Here is a 19,842-nt window from a genome sequence, read left to right as displayed (position 1 = left end):
ATCATTAAGTCATTTGATTAAAAGTACACTTCAGTATTCAGCTATTAGGATATCCTTACCCATTCTGAAGGTGAATGATTGTAACGTAATTGATTTAAAATGTAACCATCAGTTTATTAATGAGACTATGAGACAATTTAGAACAACTTTAATTATTCAAAAGATAAATCCTTGGATCACAGTTTCCAATTCAGTTTACTTTTTGTAATTTTTGCACTCCCCAGAGGGGAGTGGGACAGGGAACAACTTGCGAATAGTAATGAATGAATTCCAGGTGAACTGAAAAGTGAATGGTGTGGACAGGGAAAATAGGAAGAAACAGATAGTGCTCAGGTTGCCATACTTCCTACAGCAGAGATGATTCTAAGGCAGCTTGACTAAAGCACCAGGTTTTATTTCTGCTCCTAATAGGCCTGGCGATAAGCTAATTCAAAAAGGAACATTTTAAGTCTGGTCTTAAATGCAGAGACTGAGGGCACATTATTTAATATAGGCAGGGAGCTGATTCCATAACACAGGAGCTTGGTAAGTGAAAGCTCTTCCTTCTACTTATATGTCTGGAGGAGGACTTTAAATTTAATTCTAAACTCAACAGGAAGCCATCGAACAAACTCCAGCACAGTGGTGGTGTGCTCTCTAGCTACACTATTTGAAAGATTTGTATAGTTTTTAGGCCACACAGCTAGTAGGGAATTACAGTAATCTAGCCTTGATGTAGCAAATGCATGGACATGTTTTTTAGCATCACTTTTAGACAAGATTTTTTCTAATTTTAGCAGTTGGAAAAAGGCTGTTTTACAGGCTTGGTTTATATGTGGTGTGAATGAGAGCTCTTGGTCAAAAAAGACTCCAAGGTTCCTTACAGTAGAGCCAGAGGCTACACTGATACTGTTTACTCCCCTGTGACCAGTGTGACCAGTGACCTGGTCAGATATAGAGTCTTGCAGGCCTTTGGGGCCTGGAAAATTGACCTCTGTTTTTTCGGGGTTAAGAAATAGATAGTTAAGTGTCGTCCAGGTTTTAATGTCCCTCACACGGGCACTAAGTCTGTCTACTCGATCAGTCTGATTAGTACAGCTGTACTAATCAGTGATGCCATGCTTTCTGATGATAGTTTATAATGGCAACATATACAGTGTGAACAGGATTTGACCAAGTACGGAACCCTGTGGCACACCATAGCCTACCTTAGCACATGTCGAGGAGCTCAGATTTACATTAACAAACTGGTACCTATCAGATAAGTAGGATTTAAACCATTTGACGGATGCCCCTCTGATAACTATGTCACTTTCTAATCTCTGTAGTAGAATATTATGGTCAGTGGCGTCAAACGCTGCACTGTGGTCCAACAGAACCAGGACTGAGACCAGTCCATTGTCAGCAGCTAATAACAAGTCATTTGTGACTTTAAGTAGTGCAGTTTCTATGCTGTGGTGAGCTCTGAATCCTCATTGAAAAACTTCAAATGAATTATTAGCCTGCAGGTGACTACAAACTACAACTTTTTAAAGGCTTTTTGAGACACTAGTCTCAGAGGTCAGATGTCAGAAGTTGGCTAAATCTAAACATGAGAATCCAAACATTTAAGATTTTTCTCATAAGCCTTTATATTCTTGTTTTATTAATGAATTTAAATTGCGCTGTATCTCTCTGACCACAATGCAAAATTGGATCCAACTCCCACCTTATTTGTTTTGAAGAGATGCTCCATGTAATAATTGCACTTGTCATTTTTTGTTGTCATTTATTTATTTTTGCATTTAATTGTTTGTTGCTCAGGAGGAGCAGTGTGGCTTTCGTCCCGGTCGGAACACTGGATCAGTTCTACACTCTCCATCGGGTCCTGGAGTGTTCATGGGAGTTTGCCCAACCAGTCCACATGTGTTTTGTGGATCTGGAAAAGGCATTTGACCATGTCCCTTATGGTGTTCTTTAGGGGGTGCTCCGGGAGTATGGGGTCCGGGGCTCTTTGCTAAGGGCTGTCCGGTCCCTGTATGACCGGAGCAGGAGCTGTGTTCGCGTTGCCAATGCATTGTCACCGGTTCTGTTCATTATATATAGGGGGTCTGGTTTGGGAACCACAGGAACTCATCTCTGCTGTTTGCAGATGATGTTGTCCTGATGGCTTCATCGAGCCAGGACCTGCAGCAGGCACTTTGGCAGTTTGCAGCCGAGTGTGAAGCGGCTGGGATGAGAATCAGTTCCTCCAAATCCGAGGCCATGGTTCTCGACCGGAAAAAGGTGGCTTGCCCTCTTTGGGTGAGTGGAGAGCCTTTGCCTCAAGTGGAGGAGTTTAAGTATCTCGAGATCTTGTTCACGAGTGAGGGAAGAATGGAGCGTGAGATTGACAGGCGGATCAGTGCAGCGTCTGCAGTGATGTGGTCGCTGTATTGATCCGTTGTGGTAAAGAAGGAGCTGAGCCAGATGGCAAAGCTCTTCATTTACCAGTCAAGCTACGTTCCTACCCTCACCTATGGCCATGAGCTCTGGGTAATGACTGAAAGGACAAGATCACGGATACATGCGGCCGTAGGGTGGCCGGGCACACCCTCAGAGATTTATTTTATTTATCTTTATTTATACAGGGGGACCCAATGAGAGCACTTGGGCTCTCTTTTTCATGGGTGCCCTGTTTAAAATACAACACAAACCGAAAAAACAATCAAAACAAATAAGTCCATAAAAAACATCAATAACAAGTGCAGGTGTGTGTATAAAAGTTTGTTATCAGATTATTAAATTGCAATTGTGTCACCAACATGTCCAGTTTTGCTTTTCCTTGGAGCATATTCCATTTTTGTGAAGCAAAACAGCTAAAAGCCCTCTTTCCCATCTCAGTTCTGGTGTGGCTCGTCCTTAGCCTTATGCAGTCATGTGATCTGGTGTTAAATGTTCCAGTATCAATAATTAACAAACAGGTGAGGTATTCTGGCAGTTTTTGAAGTAATCCCTTATAGATAAACTTAATGCAGTGCTGTTCTCTTCTAACAGACAGTGGTGGCCAACCTACCTTTTCATAGAGCGTACAGTGATGAGTTACAAATCCATCACCTGTAACAAAGTGAAGGGCGGAGTGCAATAGTGGATCCAATGGTTTCAAAGCAGAGGCTGAAGTCTGCATATACACCACATCCCCATAATCCTGTATGGATAGGAAGGTTGCTTGCACTATTTCTTTTCTGTAACTCATTGGGATACAATATTTGTTTCTGTAATAAAATGATAATTTAGATTTTAAGCTATTACATAATTCTGAAATATGTTTTTTAAAGGACAAGTTTTCATCAAGCCAAAACCCAAGATATTTATAAGTGTCGACTCTTTCAATGGATGTACCATTTAGCGTGTAAAGGTTTGTAGCTTGCATGTTACTGAAATGTTTTTTAGAAAAAATCATATACTTAGTTTTACTTGCATTCAAAAACAGTTTAAGATTTATGAGAGAGTTTTGGATTTCATTAAAATCTTGCTGCAGTTTTAAAAGTGCCTGATCAGCAGAAGGAGCAGTTGCATACAAAACAGCATCATCTGCATATAAATGTATGTGGCTTTCTTTTAAATTGTGACCAATAGAATTAATAAAAATAGTAAAAAGTAGGGGGCCCAAAATTGAGCCTTGGGGCACTCCTTTACTTAAAGTTAAAAAATCTGATTTAAAACCATCGGCTACTACTGCCTGGGTTCTGTTTGAAAGATAATTTTGGAACCAGTTACATGTAGCATTGTCAAATCCAATCTGTTTCAGACGGTTCAGGAGGACTCCATGATCCACTGAATCGAAAGCTTTAGTTAAATCAATAAACAGAGCTACACAATCTTGTTTATCATCAAGGACTGAGAAAATGTCATTTAAAACCTTTGTGGTTGCTGTGACAGTACAATGCCCTTTTCTGAAACCCGACTGATAAGACTTCAAAATGGAGAAATTATTTAAATAACCTGTAACTTTAGAGATAGGGTGAGGAGCTCGTAAACATGGGAGGAGCTCGGAGTAAAGCCACTGCTCCTCTACACATCGAGAGGAACCAGTTGAGGTGGCTCGGACATCTGTTCAGGATGACTCCTGGATGCCTCCCTAGGGAGATTTCCGGGCATATCCCACCGGGAAGAGGCCCGTGGAGTCTCCGTATGGAGCAAATGGGAATAAGTGTGTTTGAGGTTTGGTATTTCTATTCAGAAACGCCATTTCAATATCAATCAAGGGGTCATTATTTGATATTATTTTAACCTAAGTTGGTGAAGAAAAAAGTTTAAATCCGTTTGGGCACACAATAATGACTACAGTTAGGGCTCACGCGGGTTCCACAAGTTTATGCATTGACGCCAGCTTCATGCATATAAAGTCAAGCACTATTTTGTCTCTCTTTGCGTTCCGTAGGAGTGGGGGCGGTTTCACTATCAACATGGCGGCCATCAGGAGCGGGGTGACTCCGGGTTGCATAGTAAGATGTTTTCTGCGACAAAGTGGCAAATCAAGGAAAGGCATCAGTCCGTTTTCAGATGGCGTACACCCTGTAAGTCTGGTAATGTGTCATATGTATTGGACTTTATCTGCTCCTCTTAAATGAGCGGTTTACTCGGACAGCTCACTGCTGCGCCGAGTGCGCAGTGGAGTGTGTGCTATGTGCGTGACTTTGACAGTAGCGCACCTTTTGCAGTATAAAAAACGAGCAACTTTCTTAACATTTAGGAAGATAATGTAGTTTACTATACTGATTTGAAAGTTTTGGTTAATCACCAGATGTTTTTACTTATTAATTTTTTCTCATAATGTGTGATTTGTCATAAAATATATAGGCTTAAGCTATATTATTACCATATTATTACTTAGTTTTGATCTGATTATCATGTACCTGTAAAGTCATCTCCTTACCCACCACCTTCAGTAATCGCGACTGCAGTATTGATCCCTCACACACAAAAATATAGCTCTTACAAAAACATGGTGCAGATCCAGCTGACTTCAATAACATACTTCCCTTTTCTAGTTTAATAAATAAATCATTCCAGTCAGCTTTCAGACCCCTCAACAGTTCACAAATTTAATTGCTTCCTGTTGATGAAGGACTCCTAGTGTGTTTATTAATTGTCTGTTTTTTTTTGTACGGTATCACATTTTTTTCTTGCAGTATTTGCTTCTCAAGTCTCGACTTCACACAGCCCTTGAGTGCCGAAGTCCTATAACAAAGACACTACTTGGTCGAAGACACAATGGAAAGTTCCTGTGGGTCGGCACTGTGGCTGTGCGATACAACGGGACACAGGTAATGTCAGTGAGATCATACATCAAAGAGCCAGTCTATGGATTTCCATGGTCAGTTTTGATATTCCTAGATTCCTGTCAACACAGTGGAATCTGCTTCAGTGCTTGAAGCTGCAAACAGTGCTTCGGTTATACAGACAACCCCAGTGTCCCTGCCTTCCGAACCTATCTTCACACAGCCAGTAAGTGAACAGGTATGTATAACATTATCTGAAACCCAATAACACCCAATAAGCCATATTGGCTTGTCAAAGCCTAATCTTGTCAGACCTCTTAAGCTTAGCGAGGCCGGGCCTGATTAGTACTTGGATGGGAGACCACAGAGAAAATCAGGTGCTACAGTGGGGCACCAGTGTCCTTAGGCATGACACTTTACCCACATTGCCTAGCATGATTGTGGTGTGTGAGTGTTGGCTGGAGGGGCCCGTGGCACAGATTGGTAGCCTCACTTTCGTCAGTCTGCCCCAGGGCAGCTGTGACTACACTAGTATCTTACCACCACCGAGTGTGGAGTAAATGAATAATGCACTGTAATGTGCTTTTGGTATTTTGAAATGTGCTATATAAATCCAATGATTACTTGCACAACTGCAATGTTTGTTGATAAAGATACCTCTAAGCCAAGCAAATTATTCTAAAATATCTTTACCTTTTAAAACCAATTATTGAATAGCTCTGCAGGAGAGATTCTAATTCTCATACCTTTCAGATTACAGTTGAGGCCGTTTCTGTGGCACCTACTGAAGTGCACATCCCAGCTTCTCAGACAGTGTTTACCTCTACCCCGGACCATGTTGCAACTGTCCTCACACAGCCAATCACAGAACAGGTGGTTGATGATGCCCCCACCGCTATTGAAGTCCTCCAAGTTGCGACTACTGAACCCAGTCTGGCAGAGCTTGGGTTGTGTGCTCACACTCCAGTGGGGCTTGTCCAAAACCTACTGGAGTTCATGCATGTGGATCTCGGTTTACCGTGGTGGGGAGCCATTGTTGTAGGTAAATAGTGCATATGTCTAATTCAGGGCATTTTATTATTTGACTGTAGCACTTGGAACTAGGATTGTTAAAAGTATCAAAACTAATATCAAAACTACATTTGAGTAAGTATCGACACTGCAAAAATCACATTTGCAGGACAAGATTTGAGTTTTCCAGAACAGTTTAGAATGATTTTCAGCTTTGCCTGAACCAATATAATATCTTATGCTGAGATAAAGAAAGTACTATTGTTTTGTATATGAAAATTTCATTCCATTAGAAAAAATGTTTTTTAAAATCTTCATGAAGGTATCGTAATCATTATCAAATGTTGATTGAATTCCTGAGTATCAAAATAAAGTTTGAAATTTTAGTATTGCAGCAACATTACTTAGAACTAAAATTGTTGTTATTGTCCTTATTTCATAGGTACCGTACTGGCTCGTTTATTGGTCTTCCCTGTTATTGTGAAGGGTCAAAGAGAAGCAGCCAAACTGAATAATGTCCTGCCTGAGATGACCAAACTCACCAATAGAATGAATGAAGCTAAACAGAGTGGAAACAAATTTGACTGTATGTTTTTTATGCTAAAATATCTGTATTTTCTCCTTAGATTTTTTATTTGAAAGCATGTTTTCGTTGCAGTTGCCAAAGCCTACTCTGATTTGAACTTATTCCAGAAAAAGCATGATGTCAACCCGCTGCGTGGCTTCTTGATTCCTGTGGTGCAGGTCAGTTTAAATGCAACTTTGAACATGACTGGTTCTCATCTATTCTCGCGTTATTAATTTGTTTTAATCTTTCATCACAGGCACCAATCTTCATCTCTTTTTTCATTGCACTGAGGAAGATGGCATATCTCCCGGTGCCTAGCATGCAGACTGGGGGAATGCTGTGGTTTCCAGACCTGACAATAGCTGACCCTTACTATATCCTGCCTATTGCTGTCACAGGAACTATGTTCCTTATTCTGGAGGCAAGTTTGTTAATTAATTAACCAAACTTTATGGAATATTTTGGTGCTGTATAAACGTAAAAGTCTTACACACTTTGCAGTTGGGAGCAGAGTCAGGTGTTGACAACCCAAATCTGAAAGCTATGAAGACTGTGTTTAGAATAATGCCCCTAATAATCCTCCCACTTACCATCAACTTTCCTACAGTAAGTTTCTGAAATGCATTGTATACATGTTTGCAGATTATAGTCACAATGATAACACTCAACACCGATAATTCTAATTGTTAATTGTTTTATTTTTAATAGGCTGTGTTCACCTATTGGATGACCTCCAACTGCTTCTCCTTGGGACAAGTGGCCTTGCTCCGGCATCCTTTTGTCAGAAAGAAGCTGAAGATCCCTGAGAGGATCCAACACCCTCCATCTGCATTGCCCCAAAATGAGGGGTTTATTCAAAGCATGAAAAAAGGTTATTAAAGGTTAATAAGTAACTGTAAATACATAGTGCATTTGTATTCATTTTTACCACTGTGTATATAGGGTGGAAGAATGCTCAACTGGCCCAACAGCTTGAAGAAAGGGAAAGAAGGATCAAAAATCATCTTGACCTTGCTGCTAAAGGTGGGCTTTAAATTATTGGGGTTTTTTTTTGTGTTTTACAGAGGGGGTATTATGCAAATTTAGCTTTTTGGACTTTTTTGCCATGTTATAATGTTGTTCCCTCCTCAAAATATGCCTGAAGTGGTTTTATATGTCACATATGTGTGATCAAATCTTCGTACAATTAGCTACAATCAAGCCTATCTCGCACTACATAGTTGGTCACGACAAATAAATCACAGAAGAAAGAAACCATATTAAATGTACGCACCTAGTATTAATAATGATTGGATCGTTTTTTCATAATTTGATGTCAGTGATCATCCTGGACCAGTATCATGCGCATGGGACACATCAAGCGTTCACCAAACCCAACACCAGATGGCGCCTCATTACATCAGTTTAGAGAGACCAAAAGTTGAACAGGAATGGAGATCATTTCTATAAATAAATGATTCCCCTAAGACATTTCCACCACTATCTGTATCTATTTTTCATTGAATGTACAAATGGCCAGATAAGTAGACATATAGTCTTTAGGGTGGGATTAAGAGAAGACAGTAACACCTTTATCAATGTACTGTCAAGATACTTTAATATTAGATAGAAGACTGAACAAACAGGACAACAGGTGGAACTAAATTATCTATATTATTTATTACCTTCTGTGTAGTCACACAAGTTATGATCAATTCACAAGAATCTTAACCATATTTATTGTGACTTTATTTTTACAGGCCCACTGAGGCAGACCTTTACCCACAATCCCCTGCAGCAGAATTCACCAATAACAGCAGCATCATCCAAGAACAAGATGACCAGCAGCAAGCCTCAGCCATGGAAAGACACTTTGGGTTGAAACTGAAAATCAGTTTAGTAGTTTGGAAGATCTATTATTATGTATATATTTATGGCTCAAAGAGTAAAGGAAGTGGACTTATAAATGTATCTGTACTATTATGATTAAAATGTACAGTTACAATCACCCCTGTTTGTATGGCGTCCTTCTTACATGTGTGTGCAATCCCTCAGACATCCGAGTATGATCCATAGTAAAAGAAAAATTCAAATCTGCCAACAGGAAAATTGTAGTTAGTTCCTCCTTCAGACAGATATAAGCCAGTGTCCACCAGCAATCTGACCAGAACTGAAGAAGCGGTTTGGGTGAGCAGTGAAGCATCTTCACTCCTACAACTTGTCCAGTTGACAGATTTGAATTTTTCTTATACTATTCTTACATCTTTGAAGAGTGAAGTCACAAAAATTTACATTGTTAAAGTTATTTATTATAAATATTTTTCAGCAGAAAAGTCTAATGTAATATTCACAACAATTCTTGTGTGAAAAAAACGTATTGTGTTGTACAAAATAGCCCTTTGTTCACATATGAAAATAGCAGTGCCATTAGTTGTACATGAGGTCCATTGTCATGTGTTTTTCAGGTAAAATTAACATATTTCTAGGTTTAATTACATAAAATACTAAATGTGTGTTGTCAATTAAATAAATTCTATTAATATGTACAACACAGTGACAAAATCTTTTGTCTTTATAAGTCCAGCTTGTGCACTCAGCGATATTTATCATCAGGTGAGGAATGAAGAGAGAAAGGCCAACTTTCATGTGTATTCAGCCACTGTTATGTCCTATTCTTCTTTATCCATTTCAGTCAAAACAGAGAAGCACACCTTCTGAATCAGGATGCCAGATTTAGCTAAAAAAGTAAACATACACTCGGAGTTAATACCATGTATAGACAAAAAATCAACAACATTACAATAATAAAGATATTCCAAAAATCTTGCCTATGAATTTTCTTATCCAAAGTGGCCTCTTGTGGGCTGGAGTGTAGCAGCAGAGGAAGTAAACTGGGACCCCTGACAGAGCGATGCCAATACCAATAAGAGAGTTGATTGTGTCGCTGTAAAGAGGCACCACGACCAAGAAGATGGTCAGGAGGCAGAAGATAATTGGATAGAACAGACTGAGCTGAAGGAAAAGAAAAACAGGAAGTCAATGTTAACCTGTGTATCAATATTAAATATTAAATATACTGTACAACACTTTTACATACCCAGCATACCCAGTTATGTACTGAACTAATTGTAGTAGTAATAGTGGTTATTTTGTAGTCCTTTCTAGTCTTACTCACAATTAGTGTTGTCACAATACTGAAACATCAAACTCAACTCAATAGTGATTCAGATACCACAATGAAAACAATAGCATAGTTTTGGTGAATCTTTTTTATGTAAATTAGCTGCTTCTGCATACTATCTACTACTTGGTACCTTTTTATGTACATTCATATGCAAAGTTTTAGGCATAGACAGCTGTTACCTTTAATGGTCTTTTGCGGTCTGGTTGCTTCCAGCGCAGATATAGCTGTCCCAAAATTGAAAGCCCCACAAAGAACCAATAGCTGAAGCTGTAGTAGTTAATGAGCCTAAAGACATCTTCCACACATAAGTATATCAAAGCCATGACTCCCTAAAATTATAGAACATAATGAGTTAGAGTCAGAAAGTTAGAATTGAATATTTTTGTTTTTTTTGGCTTACATTAAATAGCAGAGCAGGGATTGGAGTGTAGCGATGAACATGGATCATGCACAAGTAGTCTGGTAGATGACCTTCTCTTGAGCCCACAAAGAACAGCCTGTCAAATAAACAGATAATTACAGATGAGTTTGTCTTTTTGAACAGAAAAAGAGGGCATAAAATCTGAGTAAGCTGAAGTTGTTCACCTGGAAGATGCCAAAATTGAAGCATTGAGTCCACCAAAGCAGGACAGAGCCACAGCTAAAGGAATAGTCCAGTTCATGACACCGAACACTTTGTCTGCAAATGTCTAGGAAATTAATTAAAAAATATATATATATTTGAAAGTTCTTCGTTTTCAGTCTATTGAATTACTAAGGCTTATCTTACTTATCTTATCTAATAGCTTACCACTGCTACTGCATCACTGTCCAAGATAGAGTTCATGGGGAGTACGGTGTAATAAGCCACGTTGGTCAAGATGTAGATCACAGTCACAATGGGCATGGAAATGGCAATGGCCAGAGGTAGATTTCTGTAGTTTAAAGACACAGCCAGTAGAGGGAAGGAATGAGTCAATTTAAACAGAGATTCCTCAGAATACTATGGGTCAGAAACTGGCCCCTTTAGGTGAGTAAAAGGTTGGGTTTAAGATTAGATGGGTCTTTGTCACTAAATCTCCCTGAGAACAGAGACTACTAGAGTATTGGAAAATATCTGGAGTGCTAATTTTCCCAGTTACATTTCTTACTATTCAAGGATAAAACACTATGATGTTTTATCCTGATGTAGTCATTTAGTTAATTACTCGGTCAATGGAGTAATAATCAACCAAAATTTGTATTAGTTGACTAATCATTTTATTTTGATTATAAGGTTTAATATGGGAAAACAGCAGAAAGGAGAATTTAGTGACTTTTGGTATTTATATGTTAAAAGGCAGATTAAACTCATGATTCACAAATGTGATCTATCTGTATATAAATACATTGTTTCCTTCCTAATAAATAGTTTTTGCATGAACTCCTGTGCAGGTGTAATCGTGCGAGTGCAATTTTAACATCGCGACTTTACAAAACTGTCCATACCTCTCTGGGTTCTTGATCTCCTCTGTGACAAAATTGAGCGTGTCCCAACCAGAGTAAGAAAAGAGTGCAGAGTATAAGGCCAGAGCAATTCCCCCGGGGTCCTGGGACGAGCCATCAAAGAGCCCCTCGAAGTTCTGTGTGTGACCTTGAAACATAAAACATGCATATCATTACCATTTAACGTAAAACTAATTCATTGTTGAATTTGTTTTAACGGTGCACTATGTAACATTTCTGGGAGGGTCAGCCATGTGGTTGTATCCATGGAGATGTTGCTTTCCCTGAAATGTTCCACAGTATAGCATTAAACTTAGCTTGCATTTATTCCGTTTTTCAATTGCTCAATAATAATTTGAAATGCATTCGCACTGAGAGTGGGGTTGCCTCTCAAGATCTGACTTGTAATTTGTCCAGGTGGCTTAGCTTCCTTGTCTCCATAGATACATTTGATGCCATACTGTGGATCATTCCAGACAAAGGGATTTTAATGGAGACAAGCAAGTGGCAATAAGTCCACTAGAAAACTTACAGTGTACCTTTAAAATAATATAATTCAAATAATGTAAGGTCAAATTGCCTTTTAATTTTAATTACCTTGTCCAATCATGACCAGGCCTGTGATGATGACAGCAATTAGAGCTATAACTTTGGCGTATGTAAAGAAGTCTTGAACTCTGGTACCCCATTTCACGTATGCACAGTTGACAAAGGTCAGCAAACCTAAAGCACAAAAGACACATCATGTAGATTAATGTAAAGCAAAAAGAAGAAGAATATTTGTACGGTCTCACTCTCAACTTTGACATTTGTTCTGTAAAGTGCATGTGTGCCAGTGTGTTTCCGAGACTGATTTAAGGAAGCTCTGATGCTGACTATAGCAGTTGTTTTCAGAGCAGGAAATAGCTGAACCATTTTCACACACATATGACTCTGCAGGTACAATCACATACTTCAGAAGGTTATGAAACTACTGCAGTTATTTTGTTGATCCTGATTGATCAGTGACTATAGATATTTCACTTTTATTTCTTTTGACAAATATGTTTTTCTGAGCTTCTTATCTGAGTTTATACAAAGCATTGCAGTTTCTGACAGACATAGGAATATTCGTGAGTCACTGGATAGTTACTATTACCATATCCAGTGATGGCTCCACCCCACCCTCACTATCTCCCCATCCCTTTTGGACCAAATCAAGGCCAGAAGAGAAAAATTGTAGTAAGTATATTCTAATTAAGTATATTTTAGTTTGTACGCATCCAGTTTTTTGTCGAAGCAATAAGTAACTAACCTCACTTGGTAAATACACACACACAGACCACCTAAACAGCAGCCAGGGTTAAACTAACACTATCATGTTCTACAACACTGACAGAGAGACGATCATAACAAGTCGCAAACCAGCGGGAAATCAGGGAAACGGCAGTAGTGGACGGATGCAGGCACACAGAAGCAGGGCCATGCTGTGTGGACACAGTAATGTAGACGTTCAAGAGGGGAAAGGATAAGAGTATAGGTGTAGCAGGGTGTCTGGAAGACCAGGTGACACAAGGAAGAGTGTACCACTAACTCTGAGATCATGTTTTGGTGGAAATCTAATTGGATTTCAAGATAAACCCATATATACTCTAAAACACTATTTAAAGTACTGTATTCAGTTGTTTAGTTTCTCAATACTGAAATCCTGACTTTTTAAAAACAAGTTCATCATTGTGTAGTAAGGAAATCTGACAGGATTGCAAAGCACTCCTATACATATATCTATTTCACCTGTGGTAGTGAAAGTTTTCAAGTTAACAGCTACCTTTTAAGTAGAAATCGGAAATTCCAGACCTGAAATTATCCAAATGATTCTAGTAAAGGTGGATGGAGTTTAAAAAACACAGGGGAGCAGTTCCTGCATTACCACATGACATCAAAAGGTAGAACAGAGTGTTTCATGTTTGAATGAAGAACTCAGCCTAAATATGCAGGGTTTGTATGCTAAACATGTGGGAATGAAATAAAACACAACTGCTGGTATGTTTTTGATGAAGAAACAACATTATAACATAGAGCAGAAAACAGCGTCATATGGGCCCTTTAAATGGCAAATGACACAGCAGGTGACAAGGCAGCTCAAAAGAACTCAACAAACAACTAAAGGAGGCCAGAAGATGACATGAGGAAGATGCAGAAGGTTACCGGTTGCAGAACTCAAGCATAAAAAGACTCTATTAAAGCAATGACTAATATGACTGTCATATAGTCATGTTAATCATTTCTCTAATAGAGTTCCATAGGCTCTGAAGATCTATCTTATGTGCTCAACACACAGTATGAGCTCATGTAGTCTGGGAGGAGATATAAAATTCCCTTATGTAAAAGTAACAGGTATAAAAACTGGTTTGTACCCCTGTCTATAAAGCTTATTAGCAACATGGATGAATTGCGCAGGTGTCTGCTCTTTTTTAATGTTATGTCATGTCTGTCTGTATGTTAATACTCCTGACTCCTGCTCCAAGCCAAAGTTCTCCATGAGGGGACAAAATAAAAGAAACTTGAAATCTGAAGGATTATACTTTTGGAAATTCTAGCATGAAAATATTCAAACCTATAATGTATTATCATCATCACCAAGATCGCGGATACAAGCGGCTGAAATGGGCTTCCTCCGCAGAGTGGCCGGGCGCACCCTTAGGGATAGGGTGAGGAGCTCGGTCACACGGGAGGAGCTCGGAGTAGAGCCGCTGCTCCTACACGTTGAGAGGAACCAGCTGAGGTGGCTCGGGCATCTGCTCAGGATGCCTCCTGGACGCCTCCCTAGGGAGGTGTTCTGGGCATGTCCCACCGGGAGGAGGCCCCGGGGAAGACCCAGGACACGCTGGAGGGACTATGTCTCTCGGCTGGCCTGGGAACGCCTTGGGGTCCCACCGGAGGAGCTGGAGGACGTGTCCGGGGTGAGGGAAGTCTGGGAGTCCCTGCTTAGACTGCTGCCCCCGCGACCCGGCCCCGGATAAGCGGAAGAAAATGGATGGATGGATGGATCATCACCATAGAAGTGAATGTGATAGTTCTAATATTGTAAGCAAATATTTAAAGCAAATTGGTTTATAACTAATTGGGACACTGGTCCTTTAGTCATTTAGTTGATTAATTGGTAAGGATAAGGATTTATATGGGACAACAGCAGAAAGAGACGTGAGTGAGCTACCTAAAGTTTTGGTATTTTTGGTTTTAAACTCATGATTCACAAGTTTAATCAGTCTTTATATAAATACATAGTTTCCTAATACTTTGTCTGCAGAAATAGCTGTTTTTGCAGATGTAGTCTTGTGAGTGCAATTTCAGTCAGATACACATAGATACATAATAGCTTTGGGAGCTTGTGTCACGCCCTCTTTTTAGTTCAGCCAAGAATTTCTTTAGCTGAGATAATTAATGTGTAATTATTTAGCTATTATTGGTCTGTTGGTTGCTTAGGTCAGAGTCTGTGTATTATCAGCATTCTCAGCCCTTCTCCAGCACTTCTTATCACCACAAATGTTGATGGAAGTCTTTTGTGTGTGTGGGTGGATGAATGAGGAATATTTATTGCAAATGTGTACAATATACTTTATCTTCATATCACTGTTTATCTACACACTTCCCAGAAAAATAAATCTAAGCAGTAACTGTTTATGGAATCTTAACACATCATTACGTATAATTGAGTTGGTATGTTTGGTAGTCATCAGGTTTAACAATTTGGGAATACTCTGGAAAGTCTAGAAATGTTGGTTGTCAATTTACAGATATTAACACTATTCTTTGGCAAATAGTCATGAATCTGCATTGGTAGTATAAATTAGGCAATGAGGAAAACAATTGTGATTATTTTCCCTTGGCTGGACTAACTGCAAATAGCCCAAAGGTTTTTAGTTCCTTTTTTGACTGTCAACATCAGCCGTGTCACCATATTTCGCTTCTCTAGTCTGAGAAGAACTCACGTGCTGTGTCTCCTGTATAACCCAATATGACACAATTCCAGTGATTAATCTTAGTATAGAATAAAGATGAAAATACTTACAGATACAAGCCGCTGCCAGGAGCCTGTTTGCGAGGTAAGGTGCTATACAGGTGGGGAAGATGGGCTGCACCATGTAGTTTGAGAAGGTGATGGCAATGACCGCCTGACTGGTGGGTTCAATGATCAACAGTGAAGTCCACAATCGGATGAAGGCAAGGAAACCCCCAAAAGCCTCTAATATATAGGCGTAGGAAGCACCAGATTTGGTAATGGTGGTGCCCAACTCTGCATAGCACAAAGCCCCAAATACAGAAAAGATACCCCCAATGGTCCATACCACCAGGGAGAGGCCGTAGGACGCACTGTGGATCAAGACGCCTTTTGGGGAGACAAAAATGCCTGAGCCAATCATGTTCCCCACAATGAGACAGACACCGTTTAACAGAGAAATCTCCTTCTTCAGCTTCATGGACTCGCCTGAGCCTTCTGACTTAACTGACGGACGGCTGCCATTTGAGGTCAAGGTTTCGGACGCCATAGTTCAAATTATTTTATAACTGTAATACATACAAAAAGTTCAGTCTTAGATGTTATTCTGGAGCTTTCTTGTGATTTATCCCAGGTTATCTGCCATTGTGTGTGGCCACCTGTAGAGGCAAAAGAGGTCAGGTTAGAGATGTTGTTGTCGTGGCAACAGTTAGCAAGTAGAGTAAATAGTTGTGTTGATGCAATCAGGCCCAAATCTAATCAAACACAAACACATTTACATGTCCCACTCATGCAAAAAGACACCGCACTCACAGCATTTCGTATATTGCAGTGCCATTAAGTTGCACCGCAAATGGCCTTTTAAGGTTGAGTGTATTGACAGAGGAGCAGGCAGAGGAGCAAACACGCACCACATGCTTGACAATACTAGCAGTTCTTCGTTAGTAACCCTTGGTCTAACTATAAAAAAGCTTAGCCGCTGAAAAAATCCACTGTCTCTCACCCATAAGCATGGATTTTGCATGTCAGCATGGTTGCCTGTCACATGTTATCCAAAGTTCATTATTCATCAACTAGTATGGAGTCTTAGTAAGACAAGATACAAAAACAGATTTCTTAATGTAGCTTCAGTAATACTACTCTGCACTGACACAATCACACACATGCATTAAATATTACCCAAGATAACCAGTTACTATAGGCCCATTCTGTATTTTGATGTATTTGGTGAAGCCATGAGCCAGGACACTCCCTCTGTCAACCCCAAACGTAGATAGATAGGAGAAGAGAAATTATATAAAACCAAATCAAAATGATAGTCTCAGCAAACTACAAAAGAAATCTACACTGAAGCGTTAACTTTGACACATAGCACTTTGGATCTTGAAAGGCAGTACAAAATCCATTGCATCATCATCATTATTATTATTATTATTATTATTATTATTATTATTATTATTATTATATGACACACAAAGTACTAATTTACCAGCAAATAAGGTAGATACAAGTGTTGCTGAATCTAAATGTGCACTAAGTAACTTTTTTGCTTTGTTTAGAATGTTCCACACAATGGCATTAAACTTATCTATCTTGACTTTATTTAATTATGTGTGATGACGTTGCTATTAAATTTAAGAAAAAAAAAAAAATCTTCTTATGAGCAGGGTCCCCTCTCTACAGATCTGACCTGTAACTGGACCTGGTGGATTCACCTACTTATCTCCATGGAGATAGATAATTTTAACGCCTTGCTGTGGGACATTCTAGGAAAAGCAATAACATCGCCATGCAGACAAGCTGGTGGTGGACCTTCACTAGAAAAGTTACGCAGGGAATATTTGAAGTTGCCCACACAAGTCAGTTCAAGCAGGGCAAACATCTCTTACCTTGCCTTGTAGCACAGGAGTAGTGGCACGTGACAAGTGTGAGGGTGTGACAGCCTGTAAAGCAGACAGGAGAAGTGCTTGTGATCCAACCAGCAGAGACTCAAAGAGGTGAGGCCCTCACAGAAACACAGAGCAAGGTCCAAAAGCACAAGGTGATAAGTTGTCCTCCTTAAGTTACTCAAGGTCACATAATCTTGACTCAGACAGTAAAAGTAAAAATTGTTACTGTACTTTGAAAGAGCTATGTTTATTGATGAAACTATTTGATCTCCTATAGAACCAGTTAACAATAAGAGTACTACAATCATTATAATATATCTTTAATATTTTCACATTTGAAATGATGCCTAATGTATTTTTATACTAAACAATATGGCTAAATTTAAAAGTATTATAAAGTTTACTATTGATGACAGTGAGTGACAGTGAAGAATAGCAGTGAGAGTATTTACTCCGTTAACCCAATTATTGGCTAACCTGAAATGCAAAAACAATTCCAGAGATGGGTTCAAAATTTGGACTCCATTTATGATTTTTGCTATTGTTATGATGGCTCATGAAAGTTAATAGACAACTAAAACGTGGCCATACTATAAGCCTACTTTTTGTTAAATGTCACACCACATATAAACAGCTGTCAAATGGCCTAGTAGTTAACTTACCCTCTCCGGGTGTAATTTAGCTTCTTTCAGGGTCCAAAAATGTGTGTCTTGAAATTTGTCTCTATCTGTGCAAAAATGCGTCCTCGTGGTTCAGCGCCGTGTTTCCTCTCGTTTTGACGTAGCTGCGTGCCTCAGCTGATGGACCTGTGGCTTTATGCACTTGCGCTTCCCTTCGCTTTATGTCTCTGCCAAGGAGACGACCCGGGAGTGGAGGGAGGGGCGGGTAATGGCCTCGCATTGTGTTTGCTGAATGAGTTTCATCACCATCACTTTGTGAAAGGGCTTTACTATAATTAGATTACTGCGCATTTTGAAAGCAAAATACACATCTTTAGTCTTAGCTTATAATTATCCCGTGTTAATACTCCTCATTTATAAATTATTTTCTGTAGCCTATCTGAATTATTTTATTTTTAAGTGGAAAAATAATCCAAAGGTGTCAAGCTTTTCAACCTTTGTAGAAGCTTATAGGCATATTTCTGACTGATTCTCTCTTCAAAAGTGGAATTCAATCTACCTTTTGGCATAGACATTCTAGACAATAAAATTAATACAAATATGTTATATTAAACAAACCAGAATTCCGCTGTTCCCCTACAAAAAACAAAACAAAACAAACTAAAACATTTGGTTAGCAATTTCTCAATGATCATGGTAATAGCTCCCTCTTGTGGATATAGGATTTAAACCTTCCTGTATGACATGATAGGATTGTTGTTAATGATTACGTATTAAACCTTTACCCTATATATCCCTGCTGTCTGTACAGAGGTACTGTGGAAGGAAGTGCACTTTCCAATAAATTCCAAAATTATGTTTAATTTTCTTTAGATTTCTGCTTAAATTATTTTCGTTTAAAGGCCGAGTTAAATTATTCTTTGATATTATACAATCCAATAGAGTTTTGTAACAAATGAAGACAATGTAATGTAATTAAAATGTAACAATACACTTTTTTTTCACTCTGAATTGATTTACGTGTATTGAAGGAGCTCAACCAAAATACATGACTCATGACCTATCACAAATGCTAATGCTCCCTTTCTGTGATGACTGATGACTATATGCTGATACGTATTAAGGTTATGTCTTTTGTGATCAAAGCATCTCTTGCTCACACCCAAAGATTCCTTTTCACTCCAACACCTGGGACAAAATGTATTGTAAAACCAATGACTTTTCTATTTTGGATGAAGACACATCACATTGCATGTGGACAAACTTTTCACACATGGCTCCTTTGTCTCCCCATCTCTGCCTTGAGCATTCTTTACTGTGGTTACCAGTTGTCATGGTTATGGGGCAGGGGGGGAAAAACTACAGGGATTAAAGACGGCCATTTTGGGGACAGCTGGGCCAGGTTGTTGCCCCCTGTCCCGCTCCCAGTCACTTTAGTGGGGGTGGCATTGTGTATGGATTAGAGCTTCCTGTGTGTCAGCTCATTACACGAGCATGGGATGGGGAGAAGGGAATAGGGTATGGGGAGGGGGGTGGCCAGGGGTGAGGCAAAAGAGTGAGTGAGAGAAATGAAAGAGAAAATAAAAGAGGGTGCGTTTGAAAGAGTATGACACAGAGAGGGGAGGGATAGAGGTGGTGGCCTCCACAGCTGCACCCTCAATCGCACTCATACAAGCAGCGATTATCCTTTTCACACGCGTATACGCACACACAGTGTAAGAACTGCAACATATTAAAAGACACTGGCTGAAGAGAAAGTTGAATTAGGGAGAGAACACACAAAGGACCCTCCAATCCAGACATCCCAAACTGGGACAATAAGCAGAAAAAAATGACCAACACTGAAGATGCAATTGGTAAATGGAAGAAGATTTGGTTTACAGTGAATATGAAACAACGAACAAACAAGCTCTCTAGTCATGTCAC

General features: G+C 39.4%; 2 protein-coding genes across 3 annotated transcripts; one reads left to right on the top strand and one right to left on the bottom strand.

Moving 5' to 3' along the window:
* The first annotated feature begins 4,384 nt into the window (after nt 1–4,384).
* Nucleotides 4,385–8,788, top strand: oxa1l (OXA1L mitochondrial inner membrane protein). 2 transcript variants are annotated; one of them, XM_033983528.2, is made up of 11 exons: nt 4,385–4,517; nt 5,133–5,267; nt 5,338–5,460; nt 5,976–6,264; nt 6,676–6,819; nt 6,892–6,977; nt 7,058–7,222; nt 7,303–7,407; nt 7,510–7,672; nt 7,744–7,824; nt 8,541–8,788. In XM_033983528.2, the coding sequence occupies exons 1-11, from the start codon at nt 4,407–4,409 to the stop codon at nt 8,660–8,662; spliced, it is 1,524 nt and encodes a 507-aa protein (XP_033839419.1). In that variant the 5' UTR covers nt 4,385–4,406; the 3' UTR covers nt 8,663–8,788. The 2 variants fall into 2 exon arrangements, with proteins under 2 accessions (XP_033839419.1, XP_033839420.1); XM_033983529.2 differs by having other exon boundaries at nt 4,386–4,517; nt 5,338–5,448.
* A 287-nt stretch (nt 8,789–9,075) lies between these two features.
* slc7a7 (solute carrier family 7 member 7) lies at nt 9,076–18,133 on the bottom strand. The gene is made up of 11 exons (XM_033983530.2): nt 17,959–18,133; nt 17,297–17,350; nt 15,480–16,066; nt 12,026–12,151; nt 11,432–11,576; nt 10,755–10,878; nt 10,550–10,653; nt 10,365–10,461; nt 10,144–10,293; nt 9,609–9,792; nt 9,076–9,517 (listed from the first exon to the last, which is right to left on the bottom strand). The coding sequence occupies exons 3-11, from the start codon at nt 15,955–15,957 to the stop codon at nt 9,450–9,452; spliced, it is 1,476 nt and encodes a 491-aa protein (XP_033839421.1). The 5' UTR covers nt 15,958–16,066; nt 17,297–17,350; nt 17,959–18,133; the 3' UTR covers nt 9,076–9,449.
* Nucleotides 18,134–19,842: the final 1,709 nt, after the last annotated feature.

Source organism: Periophthalmus magnuspinnatus, chromosome 18 (genome assembly GCF_009829125.3).
Source record: "Periophthalmus magnuspinnatus isolate fPerMag1 chromosome 18, fPerMag1.2.pri, whole genome shotgun sequence".
NCBI classification, from domain to species: domain Eukaryota; kingdom Metazoa; phylum Chordata; class Actinopteri; order Gobiiformes; family Gobiidae; genus Periophthalmus; species Periophthalmus magnuspinnatus.
Note: the sequence above shows the minus strand (reverse complement) of the source record. Positions and strands in the feature narration are given on the sequence as shown.